Source organism: Pelobates fuscus, chromosome 5 (assembly GCF_036172605.1).
Source record: "Pelobates fuscus isolate aPelFus1 chromosome 5, aPelFus1.pri, whole genome shotgun sequence".
Classification (NCBI taxonomy): domain Eukaryota; kingdom Metazoa; phylum Chordata; class Amphibia; order Anura; family Pelobatidae; genus Pelobates; species Pelobates fuscus.
The window spans coordinates 203086472-203109092 of NC_086321.1; the positions used below are offsets into that span (position 1 = coordinate 203086472).

At 46.3% G+C, this 22621-nt stretch overlaps 1 protein-coding gene across 8 annotated transcripts in view; it reads left to right on the plus strand.

Moving 5' to 3' along the window:
• The window catches only part of CDC14B (cell division cycle 14B), an 88575-nt gene that overhangs the window by 26726 nt on the left and 39228 nt on the right, over positions 1-22621 (plus strand). The window contains exon 1 of one of the 8 annotated variants that reach the window (XM_063454958.1): positions 19978-20189. The exons of the other annotated variants lie outside the window; for them this stretch is intronic. Within the exon in view, the coding sequence (XP_063311028.1) occupies positions 20144-20189 (46 nt within the window). The 5' untranslated portion in view covers positions 19978-20143. Of the gene's footprint in view, positions 1-19977; positions 20190-22621 lie in introns of those variants that run through there. 8 annotated transcript variants of the gene reach the window in all.

Below are 22621 nucleotides of genomic sequence, written 5' to 3' on the forward strand. Positions count from 1 at the left end.
TCTCCCAGCCAGTGTCCCCTAGTCTCCCAGTGTATGTGTTCCCATGTCTATGTGTCCCTAGTGTCTTAGTGTCCCCAAATGTTTCAGTGTCCCCATGTCTCTCAGTGTCTGTCCCTAGTGTCTCAGTGTCCCCATTTCTCCCAGTTTCCCTAAATGTCTCAGTGTTCCCATGTCTCACAGTGTCCCCATGTCTGTGTGTTCCCGGGTCTCTCAGTGTCCCCATGTCTCTCAGTGTCCCCGGGTCTCACTGTGTCCCCAGTATCCTAGTGACATGGGGACACACAGACATTGGGACACTGGGCGACATGGGGACACTGAGACACTGGGAGACTAGGGGACTGGGCGACATGGGGGCACTGACACTGTGATACATAGGGACACTGAGACACTGGGTGACTTGCGAGACTGAGACACTGGGAGACATTGGGAGCAATCCATCTACACAGCAGAATCAAACTGTGAGTAGTTTGTTGGTGATTTTACAGAATTTTCTCTGATGTCACTCCTTGTGATTATACAAATGATTAAGGCTGGTATTTTTATTCCCAAGAAAGGTGGCAACCCTAACTACTCTTCACATACTCTTGCTTAAAGGAGCACTATAGGGTCAGGAACACAATCATGTATTTCTGACCCTATTATGTTAAAACCACCACCCTGGCCCCTTCTTGCCTCCCTAAGTATAGTAAAATATAACTTGTATTCAAGTCTGCAGCTGCTGGCTCTGTCTCTGAACTGACTGTCTGCTGACATCATCAGAAGTGGTGGTCTGAGCAAATTACAATACTTGCCCATAGGATTGGCTGAGACTGTCAACCAGGCAGATCAGGGGCAGAGCCATCACAAGTCCAACATGGCCCTGGCCAATCAGCATCTCCTCATAAAGATAAATTGAATCAATGCATCTCTATGAGGAAAGTTCAGTGTCTGCATGCAGAGGGTGGAGACACTGAATGGCAGTGCTGCACAATAGGCAGTACTGCCCCAGGAAGCACCTCTAGCAGCCATCTAAGGAGCGGCCAGTGGAGTTATTTTCTCTGAAAAGACAGTGTTTACTGCAAAAGGCCTGAATGGAATGATTCTACTTACCAGAACAAATACAATAAGCTGTAGTTGTTCTGGTGACTATAGTGTCCCTTTAAGTTTGGAAGCTTGAGAGGGATGTATGGGAACAAAACTTGTGTGGACTGGCTGACAATAAAATTAGTTTAGATAATGCAGACATTGGTCTCTCTAACACTGTGGCATGTCCCCTTTCTTCTAAACTCACTACATACACCTTTTCTCTGGTTCAGACTATATACCAGAAATTTCTGCCTGCTAGTAAGAAAGTAAGGAGACAAGTGGACCAGCGAGTGCTAGGGGACAGTCCTTAGAAAGCATGGAGTGAGCGCATTATTAGACGCATTTATGTCAAGTTCAGGGTGCTGCCTGCATAGTATGCCCTTAGTTGGACAGCCTGCATGATTGGCGTGCAGCCTGACATGCATTCATGCCAGGCTGTCCTTCAAATTCTTTGGACAGACAGAAGTTCTCCCCTTTTGGCAGGTCTGGTTACGTGATTCGCACCAGTGTCCCACCCTTTTACCCTGCCCATTGACTTCCTGCTTCACTGGACACTGCTGTTAGGGGTTATGGATTTACTTGAAAAATGAAAGCATAAATTAGAGAGATTAGCATAGAGTATGTGTTTTCTTATAGCTGCATCCTATGAGTTTCCCTCCAGGACCATCTCCATCAGATACATGACGCTTGGGAGGTATGACTGTTTTAGTGTTTTTGGTCGATAAGATTCCGTAATTAGGCCCATCATAATTGTCAGCACCAGGCCCACTGTGCTCTTAATCCGGCCCTGGCTACGTGAGGCTTGCTTGGTGCTAAACATAGCTAAGTGCCAATCTCTCCTTGAAAATTGCTTCCCAATTTCATTCTCCCATTTAATCATATATTTTAATTTTTCTGGTGCCTCGCTTTCAATCAGTGCATTATAACACCAAGAAAATGGTTTAATAGACTTACGTGACAAAATAAATTCTGGTGAGGGTAAGATATTTGCCTCATTATCTGGATTATCCATAGCATATGCCTTTATTATATTCTTAATCCTTAAGTATACGAACATCTCTTTAGCATCTAAGTTAAATTCTTTTTGAAGATTAGGAAATAATTTTACTTGTGGCCCGATCATTAAATTGCCTATTTGTCTTACCCCCTTCTCTTGCCACCTTCTCATCTGAAGGTCCAAAGAAAGGGCTGCTAACGCCATTATTGGTGCAGCTTTAAACATCAAATTAAGATTTATTACACATGGACACCATTTTTTCCATATTCTTAGTAAGAGTTCTGTGCTTTGTAACATGGGTTTTAAAGGAGACTGGGGAACCGAGCATGTCCATAAGTAGTATGTTATGTTATTTGCATCTAAGCATGCATTTTCAAATGTTATTGGGCCAAATTGGGTATTGAGAGGTTTTTCTCATTCTAAGTAATCTAAACCCTTCTGCTAAAAAGAATGCTCTATAATATATTTTAATGTCTGGCATTCCCAGACCCCCTTTTACATATGAAAGACCTGAACTCCCTCGTGCCACTCTTGGGGGTTTCCTCTTCCAAATGTGAGCATTTATAGTGCTCTGAATCTGTTTAAGTAATTTGTTAGAGAGTGCTATGGGTAATGTTCTAAAGAGATATAGTATCTGAGGTAGTATCATCATTTTAATAAGATTTATGCGTCCCAGCCATGAAATCTCCAAACCTTCCCACTTTGCCATTGTATTTTTAATTTGTTGAAGCATTGGATAATGGTTTACTTTAATTAATGTTTTAGCTGCTTTAGTAAGTTTAATTCCCAAATATTTTATAAATGAAGTACGCCAATCAAATTTATATTGTAGCTTCAATTTATCTATAACTGTTTGTTGTAATTTAATAGGTAGTGCCTGTGTTTTAGCTATGTTATTTTTATAATACGATACCTGCCCATATTCTATTAGTAGTTTAATCAGTGCTGGTAAAGAAGACTCTGGGTCTTTAATAAAGAGCAGAATATCGTCCGCAAACAACGCTATTTTTTTAATACCCCCTGGTGTAATCAACCCTTTGATATTATTATCTTGTTTAATCATCCTTACTACAGGTTCCATACATATAATAAAAATGAGAGGGGAAAGGGGACAACCTTGACGAGAGCCGTTACTTATTTTTATTTTGTCAGAAAAAAAGCCAGTATTAAGCACTCTTGCACTAGGATTTTGATATAGTGCTAATATACTTGCTAAAACATTTAATGGGAAACCCATTTTAATAAGCGTAAGTGACATATACCCCCAATGTAAACGATCGAATGCTTTTTCAGCATCTAATGCTAAAATTAATCCTTGTTGTGATGAAGTGTTTGCCTATTCCACCAAGTTCACAAAATGTCTAGTATTATCCCCTATCTGTTTTCCAGGTATAAACCCTGCTTGTTCCTCCGAGATAAGATCCGGGAGGAGGTGTTTAATTCGTGAAGCTATCAATTTAGCATAGATCTTAATATCCGTATTAAGTAGGGATATCGGTCTTAAATTTTCACTCTGTGTAGGCGGTTTATTAGGTTTCGGTAAAGCCACGATATTTGCTTCCAACATTTCTTGGGGAATGGCACCAGTAACTTTTATAAAATTGAAAAGTTTCGTAAGAGTAGGGATCAGTTGTTTTGCTAATTTTATATAATAATAATTTGAAAACCCATCAGGCCCGGGAGCCTTATGTTTAGTGAGGGAATTTATTGCTACTGCTACCTCTTCTTCCTCAAATGGTTTATCAAGGGAGGTACATTTAAGTGGTGTTAACCTTGGCAAATTTGCCTTCTCCAAAAAAAATTTGATCTCCTCCTCCTTTGGCTGATATGTATTAGTATCTCTCTCTAATTGATAGAGCTCTGAATAGTAATTTGCCAGTTCATTTGCTATATCTTGAGGATTATATAATTTTATCATTCCTTTTTGAGACAATATAAGGGATTTTAACTTGTAATTTTTTTTGTTTAACTTTATTAGCTAAAAGTCTACCCGCTTTATTCCCCATAGCATAATGTGATTGGTTTAATAGTCTCATATGCTTCCCTGTCTCTAATAGTTGTAAATCTTGTAAGGCTGACTTTATCACCATCAGTTGTGAATGTGAACGTGAAGTAGGGGCAGCTTTATGAGTGGCCTCCATCTTTGTCAACTCTAATTCTAATTTGCTCATTTCCTGTGACTGTAATCTCTTTACCCTTGCTCCTTGCTGTATTAACATGCCTCTTATAACTGCCTTATGGGCTAACCATTGAGTAGTGACATTAGTCTGGCAGTTAACGTGATTTCTAAAAAACATTTCTACCTGAGATTGCAACTTTGGGAGATATTCTTCACTATCTAATAAGCTATCATTTAGGCGCCAAGAACTACAGTGCTGTAAAAGAGACGTGACAAGTTCCGTTTTTTAAATGTGAATTTTCATGGAGGGTTTTAATGCGTCCGTGTCCCACTTTGGAGCACTTGAGCAGGCTACATATTCCAACTATACCATTTATTAAAGAAGACATCCCAGGGTATTTCAAAAAGGCATATTTTGAACCTTGGCGTGGGATACTTTTTCCGTTGGCTTGTACCAAGTGTAGTGCCTTTTTGACACACAGTGAGTTTACACAGTATATTTTGCAAACCTTTTGCGTACTACGACTGTATAATACTTCATATGTTGCTCAGCTATGTCTGCTGAGTACAGCAATGCCCCCATATGGTATAGGTATAAGTGGCCAGGTATAAGTGGATGTTGAAGGGGCACATTTGAGACGCAGCCATTCAGTTTTTTTCTAACTTTGACGTTTTACACTGTGTCCATGTTCCATTTTAGAGTAGTTTAGCTGGTTGGTTATTCAAACTTCCCCACAAACACATACTATTTATTAAAGAATACACCACGAGGTAAATGAAAATGCATATTTTGAACCTTTGCGTGGGATCCTTTTTTCGCTAGTATGTTCCAAGTGTAGTGGTAATGAGCATTTTTTTAATGTCTTTTTTTTTTTACTTTCTAAAACTTGTTTTTATATATATATATATATATATATATATATATATATATATTTTTACTTATTAAAGTAACGGCGGGGACATTTTATGCCGCTCGTCGGCGTTTAGGACCACACCAAAAAAGACGGCATAGAATGCCCACCATCCTTAAGGGGTTAATGAAGCAGGGGATCCAATCAGGTAAATTGTCAAACGTTTGCAAACTGACTTATATTTGAGGGGACTCCCATGGAATCATGCCATCATCAGCACTACAGTGCTCTGTAGTAATTATGGTACTTGGGGTGGGGGTCAAGTGATTTTGGTACTTGGACTCTGCCTTTAATTTAACAACAAAAGGACACAGTCTTAAATTAGAGGGGCAAAGGTTTAAAAATAATTTCAGGAAGTATTACTTTAAGCATGTGTGGGATAGGCTTAAGACTATCCTAGACTGAAGCTAAGGCCAGGGACTAATGCAAGTATTTAGAAAATTGGGCAGACTAGTTCTTATCTGCTGTCAAATTCTATGAATGTATTTCAGTTGAGTTGACAAAACCAGTGCACAAACCAGTCATTCAGTTAGTAAGTGTTGCAATCTCAATATGTTAATGCACTGCTATATAAATATAAATCCACAAATTGGTAAATCTACTGATTCGACGAGTACATCCAATGCAGCTTATGTTTGCTTACGATGGTCTGTGAAAACCATTGACTGTATCTCTCCAGCTGCATACCTCACAAATATCAATCTTAAGAACCAACAGTCCCTATATTGGATCCAAACCCCTCTGTCCCTTAATTCCATTGTAATGTCATTCTGTTCTAGGAGATCCAGAATATTGCTGTCCTAACACTGGCTCTCTATATGTTCACAGACTAAATTTTAAATCCTAGTTCTTACCCCTAATATTCTTCATAGCAGTACCCCAACCTACATATCTGCTCAAATAAATATGTCTCACCTTGAGCTCCCCACTTCGATGACTTATACCTCACCCCGGATCACAGCCGTATCACCAACTAATTGTTCTCAGATATTTTATGGGGCTGTGCAATTCTTGTACAATTCCCCAGTGAATTAGACTTAGAACTTTCCATATATGTAAGAGACTTAAAAAATTGACCTCTTTAGGAAGGCATATCAAATAACTATCTTCTCTCTCCTGCCACATTTTCCTAATGGTCTACATTAATCCCTCTCCTCCTTCACCCCTTGTCAGGGCACAGACCTCTAGCCGGCGTTGTTTACCTACCCCTTGTGACACCGTGAACTGTACAGAAATTGGCAATGAATGACAAACTGCTATTTTTTACTCTGAAATGAAGAACAGTAACAGTGTTGTTTTTGACATGACACACTCTGTTGTACACTAGAATAATAATGCAGATCCTAAATTAAAAATGATGCAACCTGGGGGCGGGGCCTAACCATCATGGCGACCAGACGTGCACCTCCAAGCCAAGCAGAACGAGCACTTTGAGAGGTTCTGGAGAGAGCTGGAACGCAGGCTACATCGACAAGCCCCACTACACAAAGCTAACCCTCCAGGGCAGAAACAGCAACTACACAGTCGACCAAAGGCTCCACGCCCTGCGGGCCGACTGGCTCCACGAAGAAGGAAGGGGCCTCTGGGGACGCCTGGGGTCCAACAGCGGCAAAGAACGCGGTCTATGCACCGACCAAACCAGCCACCGGGTTACCCACACACGTGGCCCAAACAAGCCATTCCATGGAAAGACCTGCCAGCAACCTCCCGGATCTCTATACACACGGAGACGCATCCTTGGGCACAGCCTGCAACCCACGATACCCACCACACAACGACGACGCCACCAACACGCAGCAGGGCCCCGATACTCCGTACAGACTTCGGGAGGCAAACTGACCAGCGAGGCAAAAGTGCGGGACTATGCTGGAGACTGGGTCTGGTGGGGTTGCATTGAGGTGACCCAGTCCCTTGCTAAACCTCTGGACAGGCTACGCAGACCAGTAGGCATAGGGTAATCACCCCCCTCCATGTAGGCCTTACTCTTATTAGACCGCCTAGCAGCCTAGTCCGCACAGAGTAACTGCCCCAGCACCCCTTCTCAACCATTAAATGACCCTCTAAAATGTGCATCTAAATTAGACTCTCAGAGGTTTAACCACAGTAATGTTAATTTGCTTTTTTGTACTCTTGTTCTTTTGTAGCTTAATGTGCATAATCTGACTAGGCATACCTCATGCATCTAATCGATATGACCCAACTAATGTACGACTTAACGTAAACCGACATACTCAACACCATCATGTGAACCATTTAAAATTGAAAAATGCTTAGTCTAACTTGTTTATCTTAAATATAAAATGTGCAGTCTGGTTTAAAACAGCCATGAAAATCTATAATGTATACTCTTGTTCGTGCTATCGTGGCACACCATGCATGATTGTAATTCCCTGCACGCTATAAATAAAGAATTAAAAAAAAAAAAATGATGCAACCTGACTTTTTCTGATCCAGCGCCAAAATAACAACACCAAACGTCACTTCAGCATCAAGAATGATGCAGATTGCTGTAGCCATACAAATTTATACAGCCAAATTGCCATAAGTATGACATAATTTTGGCATTGCACATATATGACGTTCTGGCATCATTCTGATGACATCAGATGCAAGGCTTCCATAGCCCTGTCATGGCCAATTATAGCTTGGGAGTGCATTCTGTATAGTTCCTTTGATTATCCAGTTATTGACTTTGGCATGCTTTCACTATCCTGATATCTCTAATTCTGAGCTTGGCTTATTTACCCGCATTGTTGCTATTCTGTATTCCCTTGACCAAGGCCTGTTTGATTATTTTCTCTATACTACATTAAGCTCAGCCACTTCTAAGGGCTGGTAATACGTACTATCCTTTGAATTGTTCTGTATTTGCATGCTGGGGCTCTGTATAAAGTAAAAAAAGAAACGCAATCAGTATAACATAGTAACACGCTTAGAAACATAGAAACATAGAATGTGACGGCCGATAAGAACCATTCACCCATCTAGTCTGCCCAATTTTCTAAATACTTTCATTAGTCACTGGCCTTATCTTATAGTTAGGATAGCCTTATGCCTATCCCAGGCATGCTTAAACTCCTTTACTGTGTTAACCTCTAACACTTCAGCTGGAAGGCTATTCCATGCATCCACTACCCTCTCAGTAAAGTAATACTTCCTGATATTATTTTTAAACCTTTGTCCCTCTAATTTTAGACTATGTCCTCTTGTTGTGGTAGTTTTTCTTCTTTTAAATATAAGGGGTCTGGAAACCACAAAAAGGCACTGAACCATAGAAATGTGAGAGAATATATGCCCAATCCATTTGTCAGATTTGCGTCATTGACACATGCACATAAAAAGCAGTCAGGACGCCAAACAAGGAATAAAATATAAAAAAAAAGCATGGCTTGTGTCATTGTGGCCAAAATGACGTGACTGTGACATAGTGCAAACTGCACTATTAGCAGAATTACTTTAGCCAGAGTTTGACGTGGCCATGTCGTTGTGAAAAGAGGAGACTTTGTTTTGACGCATGCTTCTAAAAGTAAGTGAGAGAAATATCTTAGCTAAGTTTTTTCTAGAGTGTTGTTTCTGTATTGCCTTGGTTGCATCAGTGCTGTTATTATGCCTAAAGACTCATTTTAAAACTCTTCCATAGGTCTGAAACAATACTTGAAGGCTTGTCTTTTAAATATTATGATATTCCAAAAAAAAAAAAAAAGGTATCATTACATATGGCAATACTCTGGGCATTTCGGCAATATTTTCTGTATTTAAAACAAGCATTCATTTTCAGTTGTTTACATAATTGTATTATTCAATTAAATAATACATGTTTAGAATTAGACTGTATGTGTATGAGGGCTGTATTTATTCTTGTTTTTCTGATCAGCTTGCCATTACTTGAGATGAAATGTTTGCTTGCTGAAAATAAGCAAACAAATGGCAGAAATACTAAACTCTCTCTCGAGCTGACTTATTAACACTTTGAATACTGCCAGTGTTTTAAAAATAAAACAAAAATTAAAAACTGCCTTAATCCTGCATTACTGTGAAGACAAGTAAACTGTATTTGATGACTTCAAACAGAACTACTGGATTCAGGGGCGTACCTGGAGCATTTTGCACCCGGGGTGGATCCTATATTTGGCACCCTTCCCCCCAGCTTAAAAATGTAAAAAGCACCCACAATTATTATTTTTTTTTTTTTATGTATTTAACACCGAGCATTGTTTGTGTGTTTGAATGTTTTTGTATGGAGTATGTGTGAGTGAATGTACGGGTGTGTTTGCACGTATTGGCATATTAATGCAGGCGTGCATTTTTCTGTAATGTGGTTTTTTAATATGATGGTGTGTTGATATTTGGATGCAGGGTTGTATTTGTGTGTAGTGTAGGCAAAATGCTGAGATGTATGCACATATACACACACTGGCACACAGACGTACACACATGTAGTTACATAGAAATGCTCTGATTGCTCATATCTCGCAAGACAAAAATGGTCTGCAGCTCTGCTCACTGCGGAGCTGCAGACCGGTGTCTGCGATGGGTGCAAGAGGGACATTGCACCCAGCTGCATATTGAGCAAGCTGCCGGGCCCCCTCCTCGTTTCGGGTCAGACACAGTCTGCCACGGGCACCCCTCTTAGTGTGTGGCACCCCATTAGTACACCACTGATTGGATTATATAAAGTCATTTTGAGAGTAGCTAAAGAGTGCTAAACTGCACAGAGTTTTCATGAGCTATTGTATATGTAGTCAAGGCGTTGGATGTAGTTTAATTAATTAAAAGAGCTGAGCAGCTTCTATAAGGTTTCTAGTACCCCACCCAATTAAGCTTCTTTCATCCATGCATATACGCAGAGGCGGCTCTCTAATTAGGCGGTTTAGGCGGCCGCCTAAGGCCTCGCGCTGGCTGGGGCCTCGCGGCCGCCTAAACCGCCTGTTGGCAGAGTGTGTCAGGTCCTCGGTCAGTGACCGAGGACCTGACACCAGGAGGGGGCCCGGCGGCTTGCCCGGTATGCCGCTGGGTGCGAGGCCCCTCCTGGCTGTCCGGCCACCATCGCAGACACTGGTCTGCAGCTCCGCAGTGTGCAGAGCTGCAGACCATGTGACTCGCGAGAATTAGCCAATCTACACGGTCTACACGGTCTGCAGCTCCTCAGAGCTGCAGACCGGGAGCAGTGGCCACCGGACCACCAGGGAGCCCACTGGACCACCAGGGAAATCAAGGTACGCTCACCATCACCCCCCACAACACTCAGCCTCACCCCCCCAGTCACCATCACCACACTCAGCCTTACCCTCAGCCTCACCACCCCCCCACCACCATCACCCCCCACCACCCCTAGCCCCCACCACCACCGGCATCACCCCCCTCAGCCTCACCCCCAGCCCCCCTCAGCCTCACCTCCCACCACCCTCAGCCTCACTACCCCTAGCCCCCACCACCCTCAGCCTCAACCTCCTACCACCCTCACCATCACCCCCACCATCACCCCCACCACCCTCAGCCTCACCCCCCTCAGTCTCACCCCCAGCCCCCCTCAGCCTCACCCCCCACCCACCTCAGCATCACCCCACTCAGCATCACCCCCCTCAGCCTCACCCCCCACCCCCTCAGCCTCACCCCCACCCCCACCCCCCTCACCATCACCCCACCACTCTCAGCATCACCCCCCACCACTCTCAGCATCATCCCCCACCACTCTCAGCATCATCCCCCTCACCACCCTCAGCATCACCCCCCACCACCCTCAGCATCACCCCCACCACCCACCACCCTCAGCATCACCCCCCCACCACCCTCAGCATCACCCCCCACCACCCTCAGCATCACCCCCCACCACCCTCAGCATCACCTCCCCCCACCACCCTCAGCCTCACCACCCCCCACCACCCTCAGCCTCACCACCCCTAGCCCCCACCACCCTCACCACCACCCCCACCACCCTCAGCCTCACCCCCACCAACCTCACCATCACCTCCCCCCACCACCCTCACCATCACCCCCACCACCCTCAGCCTCACCACCCCCCACCACCCTCACCATCACGCCTCACCACCCCTAGCCCCCACCACCACCCCCACCACCCCCACCACCCTCAGCCTCACCCCCCACCCCCACCCCCCACAGCCTCACCCCCACCCCCACAGCCTCACCCCCACCCCCACAGCCTCACCCCCACCCCCTCAGCCTCACCCCCACCCCCTCAGCCTCACCCCCGACCACCCTCAGCCTCACCCCCCACCACCCTCAGCATCACCCCACCACCCTCACCCCCTTCACCATCACCCCACCCCCCTCAGCATCACCCCCCTCAGCCTCACCCCCACCACTCTCAGCATCACCCCCCTCCACCTTCAGCATCGCCCCCCTCAGCCTCACCCCACCCCCCTCACCATCACCCCCACCACTCTCAGCATCAACCCCCACCACTCTCAGCATCAACCCCCACCACTCTCAGCATCAACCCCCACCACTCTCAGCATCAACCCCCACCACTCTCAGCATCAACCCCACCACTCTCAGCATCAACCCCCACCACTCTCAGCATCAACCCCCACCACCTTCAGCATCACCCCCCACCACCCTCAGCATCACCCCCCATCACCCACCAACCTCAGCATCATCCCCCACCACCCTCAGCATCACACCCCCCACCACCCTCAGCATCACACCCCTCACCACCTCAGCCTCACCTCCCCCACCACCCTCAGCCTCACTTCCCCCACCACCCTCAGCCTCACCACCCTCAGCATCACCTCCCCCACCACCCTCAGCCTCACCACCCCCCACCACCCCCCACCACCCTCACCATCACCCCCCACCACCCTCACCACCACCACCCCCACCACCCTCAGCCTCACCCCCACCAACCTCACCATCACCTCCCCCCACCACCCTCACCATCACCTCCCCCACCACCCTCACCATCACCCCCACCACCCTCAGCCTCACCCCCCCCCACCACCCTCACCATCACCCCCCACCACCCTCAGCCTCACCACCCCTAGCCCCCACCACCCTCACCACCACCCCCACCACCCTCAGCATCACCCCCCTTAGTCTCACCCCCAGCCCCCCCTCAGCCTCACCCCCCACCCCCCTCACCATCACCCCACCACCCTCACCCCTTCACCATCACCCCACCCCCCTCAGCATCACCCCCACCCCCCTCAGCATCACCCCCACCCCCCTCAGCCTCACCCCCACCCCCACCCCCTCACCATAACCCCCACCACTCTCAGCATCACCCCCTCCACCTTCAGCATCACCCCCCTAAGTCTCACCCCCAGCCCCCCTCAGCCTCACCCCCCACCCCCACCCCACCCCCTCACCATCACCCCCACCACTCTCAGCATCAACCCCCACCACCTTCAGCATCAACCCCCACCACCTTCAGCATCACCACCCACCAACCTCAGCATCACCACCCACCAACCTCAGCATCATCCCCCACCACCCTCAGCATCACACCCCCCACCACCCTCAGCATCACACCCCTCACCACCCTCAGCCTCACCCCCCACCCCCACCCCACCCCCTCACCATCACCCCCACCACTCTCAGCATCAACCCCCACCACCTTCAGCATCAACCCCCACCACCTTCAGCATCACCACCCACCAACCTCAGCATCACCACCCACCAACCTCAGCATCATCCCCCACCACCCTCAGCATCACACCCCCCACCACCCTCAGCATCACACCCCTCACCACCCTCAGCATCACACCCCTCACCACCCTCAGCATCACACCCCTCACCACCCTCAGCATCACACCCCTCACCACCCTCAGCATCACACCCCTCACCACCCTCAGCCTCACCTCCCCCACCACCCTCAGCCTCACTTCCCCCACCACCCTCAGCCTCACTTCCCCCACCACACTCAGCCTCACTTCCCCCACCACCCTCAGCCTCACCCCCCACCACCCTCAGCCTCACCCCCCACCACCCTCAGCCTCACCCCCCACCACCCTCAGCCTCACCCCCCACCACCCTCAGCATCACCCCCCACCACCCTCAGCATCACCCCCCACCACCACCCTCAGCATCACCCCCCACACCACCCTCAGCATCACCCCCCACCACCACCCTCAGCATCACCCCCCACCACCACCCTCAGCATCACCCCCCACCACCACCCTCAGCATCACCCCCCACCACCACCCTCAGCATCACCCCCCACCACCACCCTCAGCATCACCCCCCACCACCACCCTCAGCATCACCCCCCACCACCACCCTCAGCATCATCCCCCACCACCACCCTCAGCATCATCCCCCACCACCACCCTCAGCATCATCCCCCACCACCACCCTCAGCATCATCCCCCACCACCACCCTCAGCATCATCCCCCACCACCACCCTCAGCATCACCCCACCACCACCCTCAGCATCACCCCACCACCACCCTCAGCATCACCCCCCCACCACCCTCAGCATCACCCCCCCACCACCCTCAGCATCACCCCCCCACCACCCTCAGCATCACCCCCCCACCACCCTCAGCATCACCCCCCACCACCCTCAGCATCACCCCCCCACCACCCTCAGCATCACCCCCCCACCACCCTCAGCATCACCCCCCCACCACCCTCAGCATCACCCCCCCACCACCCTCAGCATCACCCCCCCACCACCCTCAGCATCACCCCCCCACCACCCTCAGCATCACCCCCCCACCACCCTCAGCATCACCCCCCCACCACCCTCAGCCTCACCCCCTCTCACTCTCACATTACCCCCCCTCTCACTCTCACATTACCCCCCCCCGCTCCCTCTCACCATTAACCCCCTCTCCCTCTCACCATCACCCCCCCACCATCACCCCCCTCTCACCATCACCCCCCTCTCACCATCACCCCCCCTCTCACCATCACCCCCCCTCTCACCATCACCCCCCCTCTCACCATCACCCCCCCTCTCACCATCACCCCCCCTCTCACCATCACCCCCCCTCTCACCATCACCCCCCCTCTCACCATCACCCCCCCTCTCACCATCACCCCCCCTCTCACCATCACCCCCCCTCTCACCATCACCCCCCCTCTCACCATCACCCCCCCTCTCACCATCACCCCCCCTCTCACCATCACCCCCCCTCTCACCATCACCCCCCCTCTCACCATCACCCCCCCTCTCACCATCACCCCCCTCTCCCTCTCACCCCCCTCTCCCTCTCACCCCCCCTCTCCCTCTCACCCCCCCTCTCCCTCTCACCCCCCCTCTCCCTCTCACCCCCCCTCTCCCTCTCACCCCCCCTCTCCCTCTCACCATCACCCCCCCCTCTCACCATTACCCACCTCTTCCCCCCCCCCCATACACACAACACACTTCAAGCAGCTACCCCATACACATAGGTTCTCAGACAAAAACGCAAACATGTTCAGAGACATACATTCACACACACAAGGATACTCTCTGTCAGACACACTCTCAGGCACATACACAGGTCGACAGTGCATCAATGTGTATATGTGACACTTTTTTTTTGTTAGTGGGGCCTCATGTTTGCGTTTCGCCTAAGCCCTCATAAAGTCTAGAGCCGCCTCTGCATATACGCATCTGCTATGGAGACTCTTGTGTGATGCACATGCAGAATGTTATATAATCTGGGGGAGGGACAGCCTCTTCGATTTCACAAATAAGGTTGCTAGATCATCATATTTATGTAGAATGTTTATCATTTCTGGTTTTGGCACAGGGCTGATAGCAGGGCCAGTGCAAGGACTTTTAATTACTATTTGAGGGACCTGCCTGACAACCCAGGCAGAAAGTTAAGAGAATTTAATTTGCAAGCCCTATAATTAACTATCCAAAACACCATAAAATCTTTATATACACATGGGCACTGTTGTACTCGGGAGACTTCGCTGAACACAAATACGAGTGGTTTAAAACTGTAAACCTTATGACTATATCATCAGTGAAAGTGTTTTTTTTTTTTTTTTTTTTTTTTTGTGTGTGAAAAATGCAATACAAATATGAACACTAACTTTGACCAGGGTTAGGACTTGGTGGATTAAAAAAAAAAAAAAGTAGCCATACCCCATTTCGAATACGTTGGCTTGTCAACTTTTGCAAATGACTAATTCTCATCACTGGGCTGCTATACGGTCTCAAAGGCAACATAACCAAATTAGCAAATTTAAATGTGTATAATCTGGAAAAGGATACATGCCATATTTGACCCTGTATTTTTCCAAAACCCCATAAAACCTGTTCGAGGGGGGGGGGGGGGGGGGAGGGGAGAGACTGTTATATTTGTGACACATCGCTGAACACAAATACGTGCTAACTGTATTATGGCATTTACCGTTAAAATGCCATACAGAACTAAGAAAAAAACAATCTCTTCATTTCTCATACTTCTTTAGATTGCATGTTTCATATATAAATATTTTATATGAAATGATAGCCTTATTTCTCTTGAACAAAATGACATATGTATGGGTACACTTAATATGAAAGAGGTAAATTATGATTGAACAGACATATAGCAGAAATTCTAGGAAATTTTGTTTTGATTAGAACTTGTACAATTGCTTCTGTTCTTAGGGACTTAAAGGGTTTCTCCAACCAAAAAACAATGTTTTCATAATACAGTATAGCAGCCATTGTTGTGCTATCCCCCTCTCCAGGGCTCGAGTCCTGCGGGAACGCGTAGGAACAGTCATCCTGCACTTTTTTCACAGCAGGAACGCCGTTCCCCCTGCAGGCACTAACCAGGGGACAGCAAAAAATGCTGCCTCCCGTGTTCCCCCGGTCATGGGGGGGCCACCTGATGGACCCCCCCCCCGGCGGGCGCCTTTCTACCTATCAGACGTGGCGAGGGAGCTGTGTTTCCTCTGCTCCCTCGCACACCGTTTGCTGATGCCGGGAGACGGAATATGACGTCATATTCCGGCTCCTGGCATGAGTACACAGCCCGTGAGGGAGCAGAGCGAACATAGCTCTCTCACCGCGTCTGATTAGAACAGCCGCCTGCCCCACTGGACCCATCCGTGCCAGCTTTCCCAAAAGGTAGGGAGGCTGGGTGGGTGGGAAATGTTAATTCAATTTGTATATATGTCTGTTAATGTGTGTATTTGTGTGAGTCTGTCAAATCAGTGAGAGTCTTTGTCATTTAGTGTGTGTGTGTGTGTGTGTGTGTGTGTGTGTGAAACGATTAGTGTAGTGTGTCTGTCAGTATGTTTGTGTGTGTCTTTGTCAATGAATGAGTGTGTCAGTGAATGTGTGTTTGTCAGTGTGTTTGTGTGTTACTGCAGTGTGTGTCTGTCAGAGAGTGTGCTTAAAGGGACACTATAGGCACCCAGACAACTGTCCCAGTCCCCTTAAACCTGAAGTGTAATTATTGTAGTTTCTCAGAAATTGTAATAATTGCCTTCAGGGGTAACTCCACCTCAAGTTGCTGTCTACCAGACAGCCACTAGAGGGACTTTCGGGTGGTTAGGTGACCAAAAGTCGCCTAACTGATGCTGGACGTCCTCACCCTGTGCATGAGGATATCCAGCATCTGCTTAATTCCCATAGGATTTTAACCCCTTCAGTGTTGAGTGGGGGAGGGGAGAACACGAGGGAGGGGAGCTCTATAGGGAATTATAGTGCCAGCAAAACAACTTTGTTTTTCTGGCACTATAGTATTTCTTCAAAAGGAGCAGGAAAAGGTGGAGTCTGAAGAGGAAGGGATGGGTTCTTAATCATGAAGAGGTGCACCATTGGCAGGAAGGGGTGGTAAATTTAGATTAAAGGGAAACTCCAGTGCCAGGAAAACAATCCGTTTTCCTGGCACTGGAGGGTCCCTCTCCCTCCCACCCACCAATCCCCAGTTGCTGAAGGGGTGAAAACTCCTTCAGTCCCTTACCTGAGGCAGCGGCGATGTCCCTCATCACTGTCTCCTCCTCCGCGCCTCTCCTCCCTCTAATTCCGGCGGGCGAGACTGATCCCGCCCACCGGCCGAGGAGACCTAATGTGCGGCAATGCCGCGCATGCGCATTAGCGCATTAGATTTTCAATGCTTTCCTATGGGGAAATGAGCGACGCTGGAGGTCCTCACACAGCGTGAGGACGTCCAGCGATGCTCTAGCAAGGAAAATCCTTGCTAGAAATCAGGAAGTGACCTCTAGTGGCTGTCTAGTAGACAGCCACTAGAGGTGGAGTTAGCCCTGCAATGTATTTATTGCAGTTTATAAAAAACTGCAAAAATTACAGTTGCAGGGTTAGGAGTAGTGGGAGTTGGCACCCAGACCACTCCAATGAGCAGAAGTGGTCTGGGTGCCTGGAGTGTCCCTTTAAGGGGGTGCTCAGGTTTAGTCATGCCTAGTGCAGCACAAAATTAAAATACACCACTGTGTGTCTGAGTATGTGTGTGTGTGTGTGTGTCTGTGTGCACCTGTCAGTGTGTGTGTGCACGCGTTTATATATGCATATGAGTGTATATATATATATTTTTTTTATAAATTTTGGAGGGGGGTGGTTCTTGGGTGAGTTCCCACATTTTTTCTGCCCAGGACTTGACCCCTGCCCCTCTCCTCATATAAACAAATCTGAAACTTGTCTCACTGCAGCCTGGTCCTCCTCAGCAGACATCACTATCTTTTGCTGGAGGGTGGGGGAGATGTCAGGAGGGCAGGCTGAGTGATGGAAGTGTGAGACACTTGCTGCCATTGGACCCCTGTTCCCACTATCCTGTGTGTGCTGTCAAAAATATGGAATATGCATGGAATTTTATATATATAATATTTGTGTAAGGGGCAAATAGCCGTATATGGAGTAAGGTTTCAGCATAAGCTAGGATAGTATATAGGGAGCAAGTCGGTTGTGGTGTGCCGAGACCGACGATATGGTAGGCCTGTAAATAAAGAGGGCCCACCAAGGAGAAAGAAAGTAAAGTAAATGGAAAGAAAAGAGAAAGTGTTGAAATGAGGAGTGGTGGGAGGGTCATTCTGATGCAGACCTGAAGCGATATGAGTCAGGTAAGGGGTGTCCCTTATATAGGGGAGTGAATTAATTTAAGCCCTTCCCACAAATACAGGCCAAACGGCCGTAATACTTGTGTAAGGGGCAAATAGCCGTATATGGGGTATATATGTATATATAGGTAAAAAACAGGAGCACTCACTTGGATTTTTCAAACGTGTATTAACCGTCTAAACACAAATCTACATCAACGTTTCGACCCTTCAGGGTCTTTATCAATCTTGATAAAGACCCTGAAGGGTCGAAACGTTGATGTAGATTTGTGTTTAGACGGTTAATACACGTTTGAAAAATCCAAGTGAGTGCTCCTGTTTTTTACCTTCATATCTACTGGCCTGGAGGCACCCTGGTAATATTTTTACACATTATATATACTTTTTTTGGGTTGAGTGCCAGAGTCTGGTCTGATTTTATATACATATAATATTATGAAATCCAAAGAGGATTTCTTGGATATTTAAAGCCTTGGCTTAGCACCCGGCACACAAGGAACATTTAAAGCGTGAGTGCAAGAGTATGTATGTATGTATGTATGTATGTATGTATGTATGTATGTATGTATGTATGTATGTATGTATGCATGCTCTTAGCACGTCATCGCCTTGACACATGAGTTTTCATTGGTACAAGCCCAGAACTGTTCTGAACTGGTTAATAATGCCACAATCACTGCCAGCCGGCCGACATTACAGGGGCCTGGTCATCGGGGAACTGGGCGCTGCGGCACACAGTTTGGGAACCGCTGATTTAACCAATACATGGCAGAACTGAGCAGTGAGATTGCAGGGGCATGATCTCTATACCCCAAAACTGCTTCTTTAAGCTAAAGTTGTGTTAAAAAAAGTATTCCACATTCTGCTGTTAAGTTGAAAAGACTTTAGTCTAAATGTTTATTGTACATCTCTAGCTGTTTCACTTAATTAGCAATAAAATCACTTGCTCAAAACTCGTTATCTTAGATTACTGAAGTAGCCGGAGAGTGGTGAATCAGGTGGTTGATTTTAATAAGTTTTAAGCATGTTATTGCTTTGCAAATTTATTACAAAAGAAACAAACCAGAAAAATAGGAGTATAGAAAGTTGTTATCGTGCGGTTTTAATGTGTACATGGAATTGGTTACAGAGCTAATCGAGATGTCTTCTCAATTAACGTCCATGCAAAGTTTCCATGTCTGCATTAGCCCTTCCAGCCAGAATACACAAGTAGAGAGGCAGTGTTTACTTCCTGTCCCGAGACGCCCAGCTGTAAAGCAGCACATTCTAGCTAAGCCGTGTTGTTGGAGCGTTTATTGCACATGGGCGGAATTGGTCTTGAACCTGCTCCTCCTCTCACCTCCTCGCACAGGGACATTTAAACTTCTTTACTTCCTCTCATTGGTCGCTCGGCGCATTCCATTCACGAAACGGCTGACGTTCCAGCCAATGGGAAAGCGGGGATGGTAGGAGACTAGGTGTGTTCAGAACGTTGTACTGCTCTCTACTCACCCTGGCAGCGCTTGTTTGCAACATTCGGATGTTCTCAGAGTTCGGTTCTTGTGCGCAGGCTGTGAGGCTCGGGACCTTGCTGGAAGGGACCCAATAAGGGAGGCGTGACCGTCTCTGGGCCTGTTACATGCTGCACTGACTACCATCTCAGCTGGGTCTCCGGATTGGACTCTGTGAGGGGAGAGAATAGCCAAGTGCGTTCTAGAACTTGGTCTCCCTCTTCCATCTGACTCGCTGCTTTCTTGGGAGTTAAATCTTTCAAGATCATTTTAGATTTTATACTTTCTAATCCTTTTTATTTTATTTTTTGCTTTTTTTTTACATCTGCACTATTTGATGCATAGTTAATTGTGCCTTTTTTTTAAAAAAAATTTCGGCGGAAGCGATTTTTCCCAATTGTCCCCCCGCCTCCCCTCCTTCTAACGAGAAGTAACCCACCACAAAGGTTGCTTTGGATGTGTAGTAGAGGTTGATGGGTGTTGGAAAGGATTTATCACCTCTCTGCCTGGCTCACACTCAATCCACATACTGTCCCTGCAACTGAAGGATCAGAAGCACTTCGTATCTACATACCAAACCTCTCCATTCCAGACATGACTGAAGAAAGTGATAAGTCTATTACTATACAGATTGCTAAGGGTAAGTCGCTTTATAACCTTTTTTAACCTTTTCCCAACCCCTCCCACCTCTATAGAACTCGTGCTAACTTGACATTAACAAGTGTTGTTCTGGGTCAAAATGCTAAATAGAGCGCAATCACCATGGAAACTAATATAATGTATCGTCGCATTTAGCACTTTATCCCTGTAACCTTATTTTTTATGTGGCCCTGGCGTCTTTTTGCATCCATGTGGTTGCTGAAGTTTAGACTGTTGCTCAGATCATGAACGATGGACTTTGGACCTAAATGATGAGCTGTGATAAGATTGCCCATAAATGACAAACTGCTTCTAATTAGCTAACTGTATAGTACTGAATAAATGCAAAGAAGTTCACAACTGTCAAAGATTCTCCCTTGTGTCTTGAGGTCTCTCTATTTATAAAAATGGCTTTTACATGTTTTCTCTATTACTCATATGTTGCCTTGTTACCAATTTTATACATCGCTTGTTTTGATGCGTGTTCTTTTTGTAAAACAGTCTTCTTTGCACCAATAAACAAACAAAAACCAAAAGTAGAATTAGAGGAATTGTGATTTGAGAACTTAGAAAGGAGCCCCTTGAGTGATCATCCCTGTCTTCTCTATCCTAATGTTAGCACTGTCAGGGCTATTCACTAAACTGGGTATTCTGGAAAATGAATAATGTGGTCACATTTATTACAGTCAAGCTATTTTGATATAATTAGCCGCCCTTGTCACTTCTCTCCTGTTTTAGGTTTAGTGCCTAATTCGAACTACCTTGATTGTTTTCATACAACCATTTTAACCATTGAGCTGACACTTTATTTAACAATGTGGTTCACACCCCCATGTCCTGAAAAGTTTTGTTCAACCAGAATTTGTAAGAGTATCCCACTTGCAGTTTAGGTCCCATTAGTGTAAGTGGCAACCTTTTTTCAATGTGTCTTGTCTGGAAATCTGTCAAATCTAAAGCTTTTGGTAAATCCTATATTTTCAAAATTTAGCTTTATATTGCATTAATGATTGGTGTCGTGTAATGCTGTGCCGTAAAAAAGAGTTTTCTTTTTTGACCGTGCAACATTGTAAAGACCTCTGTACATTTTCCTCAAAGGAACACTATAGTGTTGGCAATACAAACATGCATTCTGAACGCTGTTGTTTTAATATAACTATTTAGGTTAGGTGATTATAAATAAGAGTGTTGACTATCTTAGCCATTTCAATATTTCTCCCTAGGGAAACATTAAGAGGCTAGTGCACATGCTTGGCAACATGCCATACTACGCCAATCAAATGGTCTGTATGAGCCTATCTGATTGAATAGCAGAGTCTAACTCTGCTATTGAGGTGGAATCACCTATAGTGACTGTTAGGAAGACAACCACTAGAGGCATACTAACCATGCAGTGTAAACAAAGCTGTTCCTACTAACAGGCAATGTTTTCAAATGCAGGGTTAAAAACTCAAGGGCATGGCACCCAGACCACTTTAAGATTGAAACTTTCACCTAGTATGTTTCAGGCTATCAAGAGCCTAGGATTGAGTGCTCTTGCATATCTCTCAAAAATCATGATCACCAAACCGAGATTGTGTGGGTGGGACTATGAGGGGAGATTTCCAGTGATGCGAGACGCGTCACTTGTGATGCCCAGAAAATGGGAGGGACTGGCAAGCTGTCTGAAGCTCTCCCTACATAGGCCTGCTAGGCCGCATTGGTGAATCTAATGACTAGGAAAGTAAAACTTGACCACAAAATCTAGACTTTCCCGCTGAAAGCAGGACTATTGGAAGACATGCTCTAGATAGCACGTAATGTGATAGATTTATGGATACCCTGGTTACCACTATGTACATTTTTGAGAAGTGATTGTGTGTTCTCTGATTTTTTATTTTTTTATTTTTTTTTAAGCTAGTGAGTGCCAAGCCCCTTTTTATTGTTTTATATTGTGGAAGCAACCTGCTTATTCTCCGTGCATTGGTATAGCTCAGACTTTTTATTGAGCACCTATAACTTGGCCACACTCTTTGTTGGAATTTGCAAACTTGAGACAATCTCCAGCCCCTTACACAAGTTTATGCTTTGTCTCACATTATCTGATTGTTAGAATATGGCTATATTGACAATTGTTTGACTTGTTGCAATTTTTAAGGTCTGTGTGCTTTGGTTGTATTTTCTTTTTAATAGTACTTTTAAAGGGGTGGTTCAGGCACCATAGCCACCAATAATCCATGCAAAGGTTGGTACACAGAGTTTCCACTTTACTTTTAGTCATCTGCGCAGAACTATAATCCTCTATAAGCCATAAACCCATCCTAAAGTCCTACGAACATGATTACCTGTTGCCTAGAGGTACTTGAATAGTTTTTGAACATCCAATAGAACTCCCCAATACACTTAACCGGTTTAATATCTGTGGGTCTTACACTACTTTTAACACGAGATCTACAT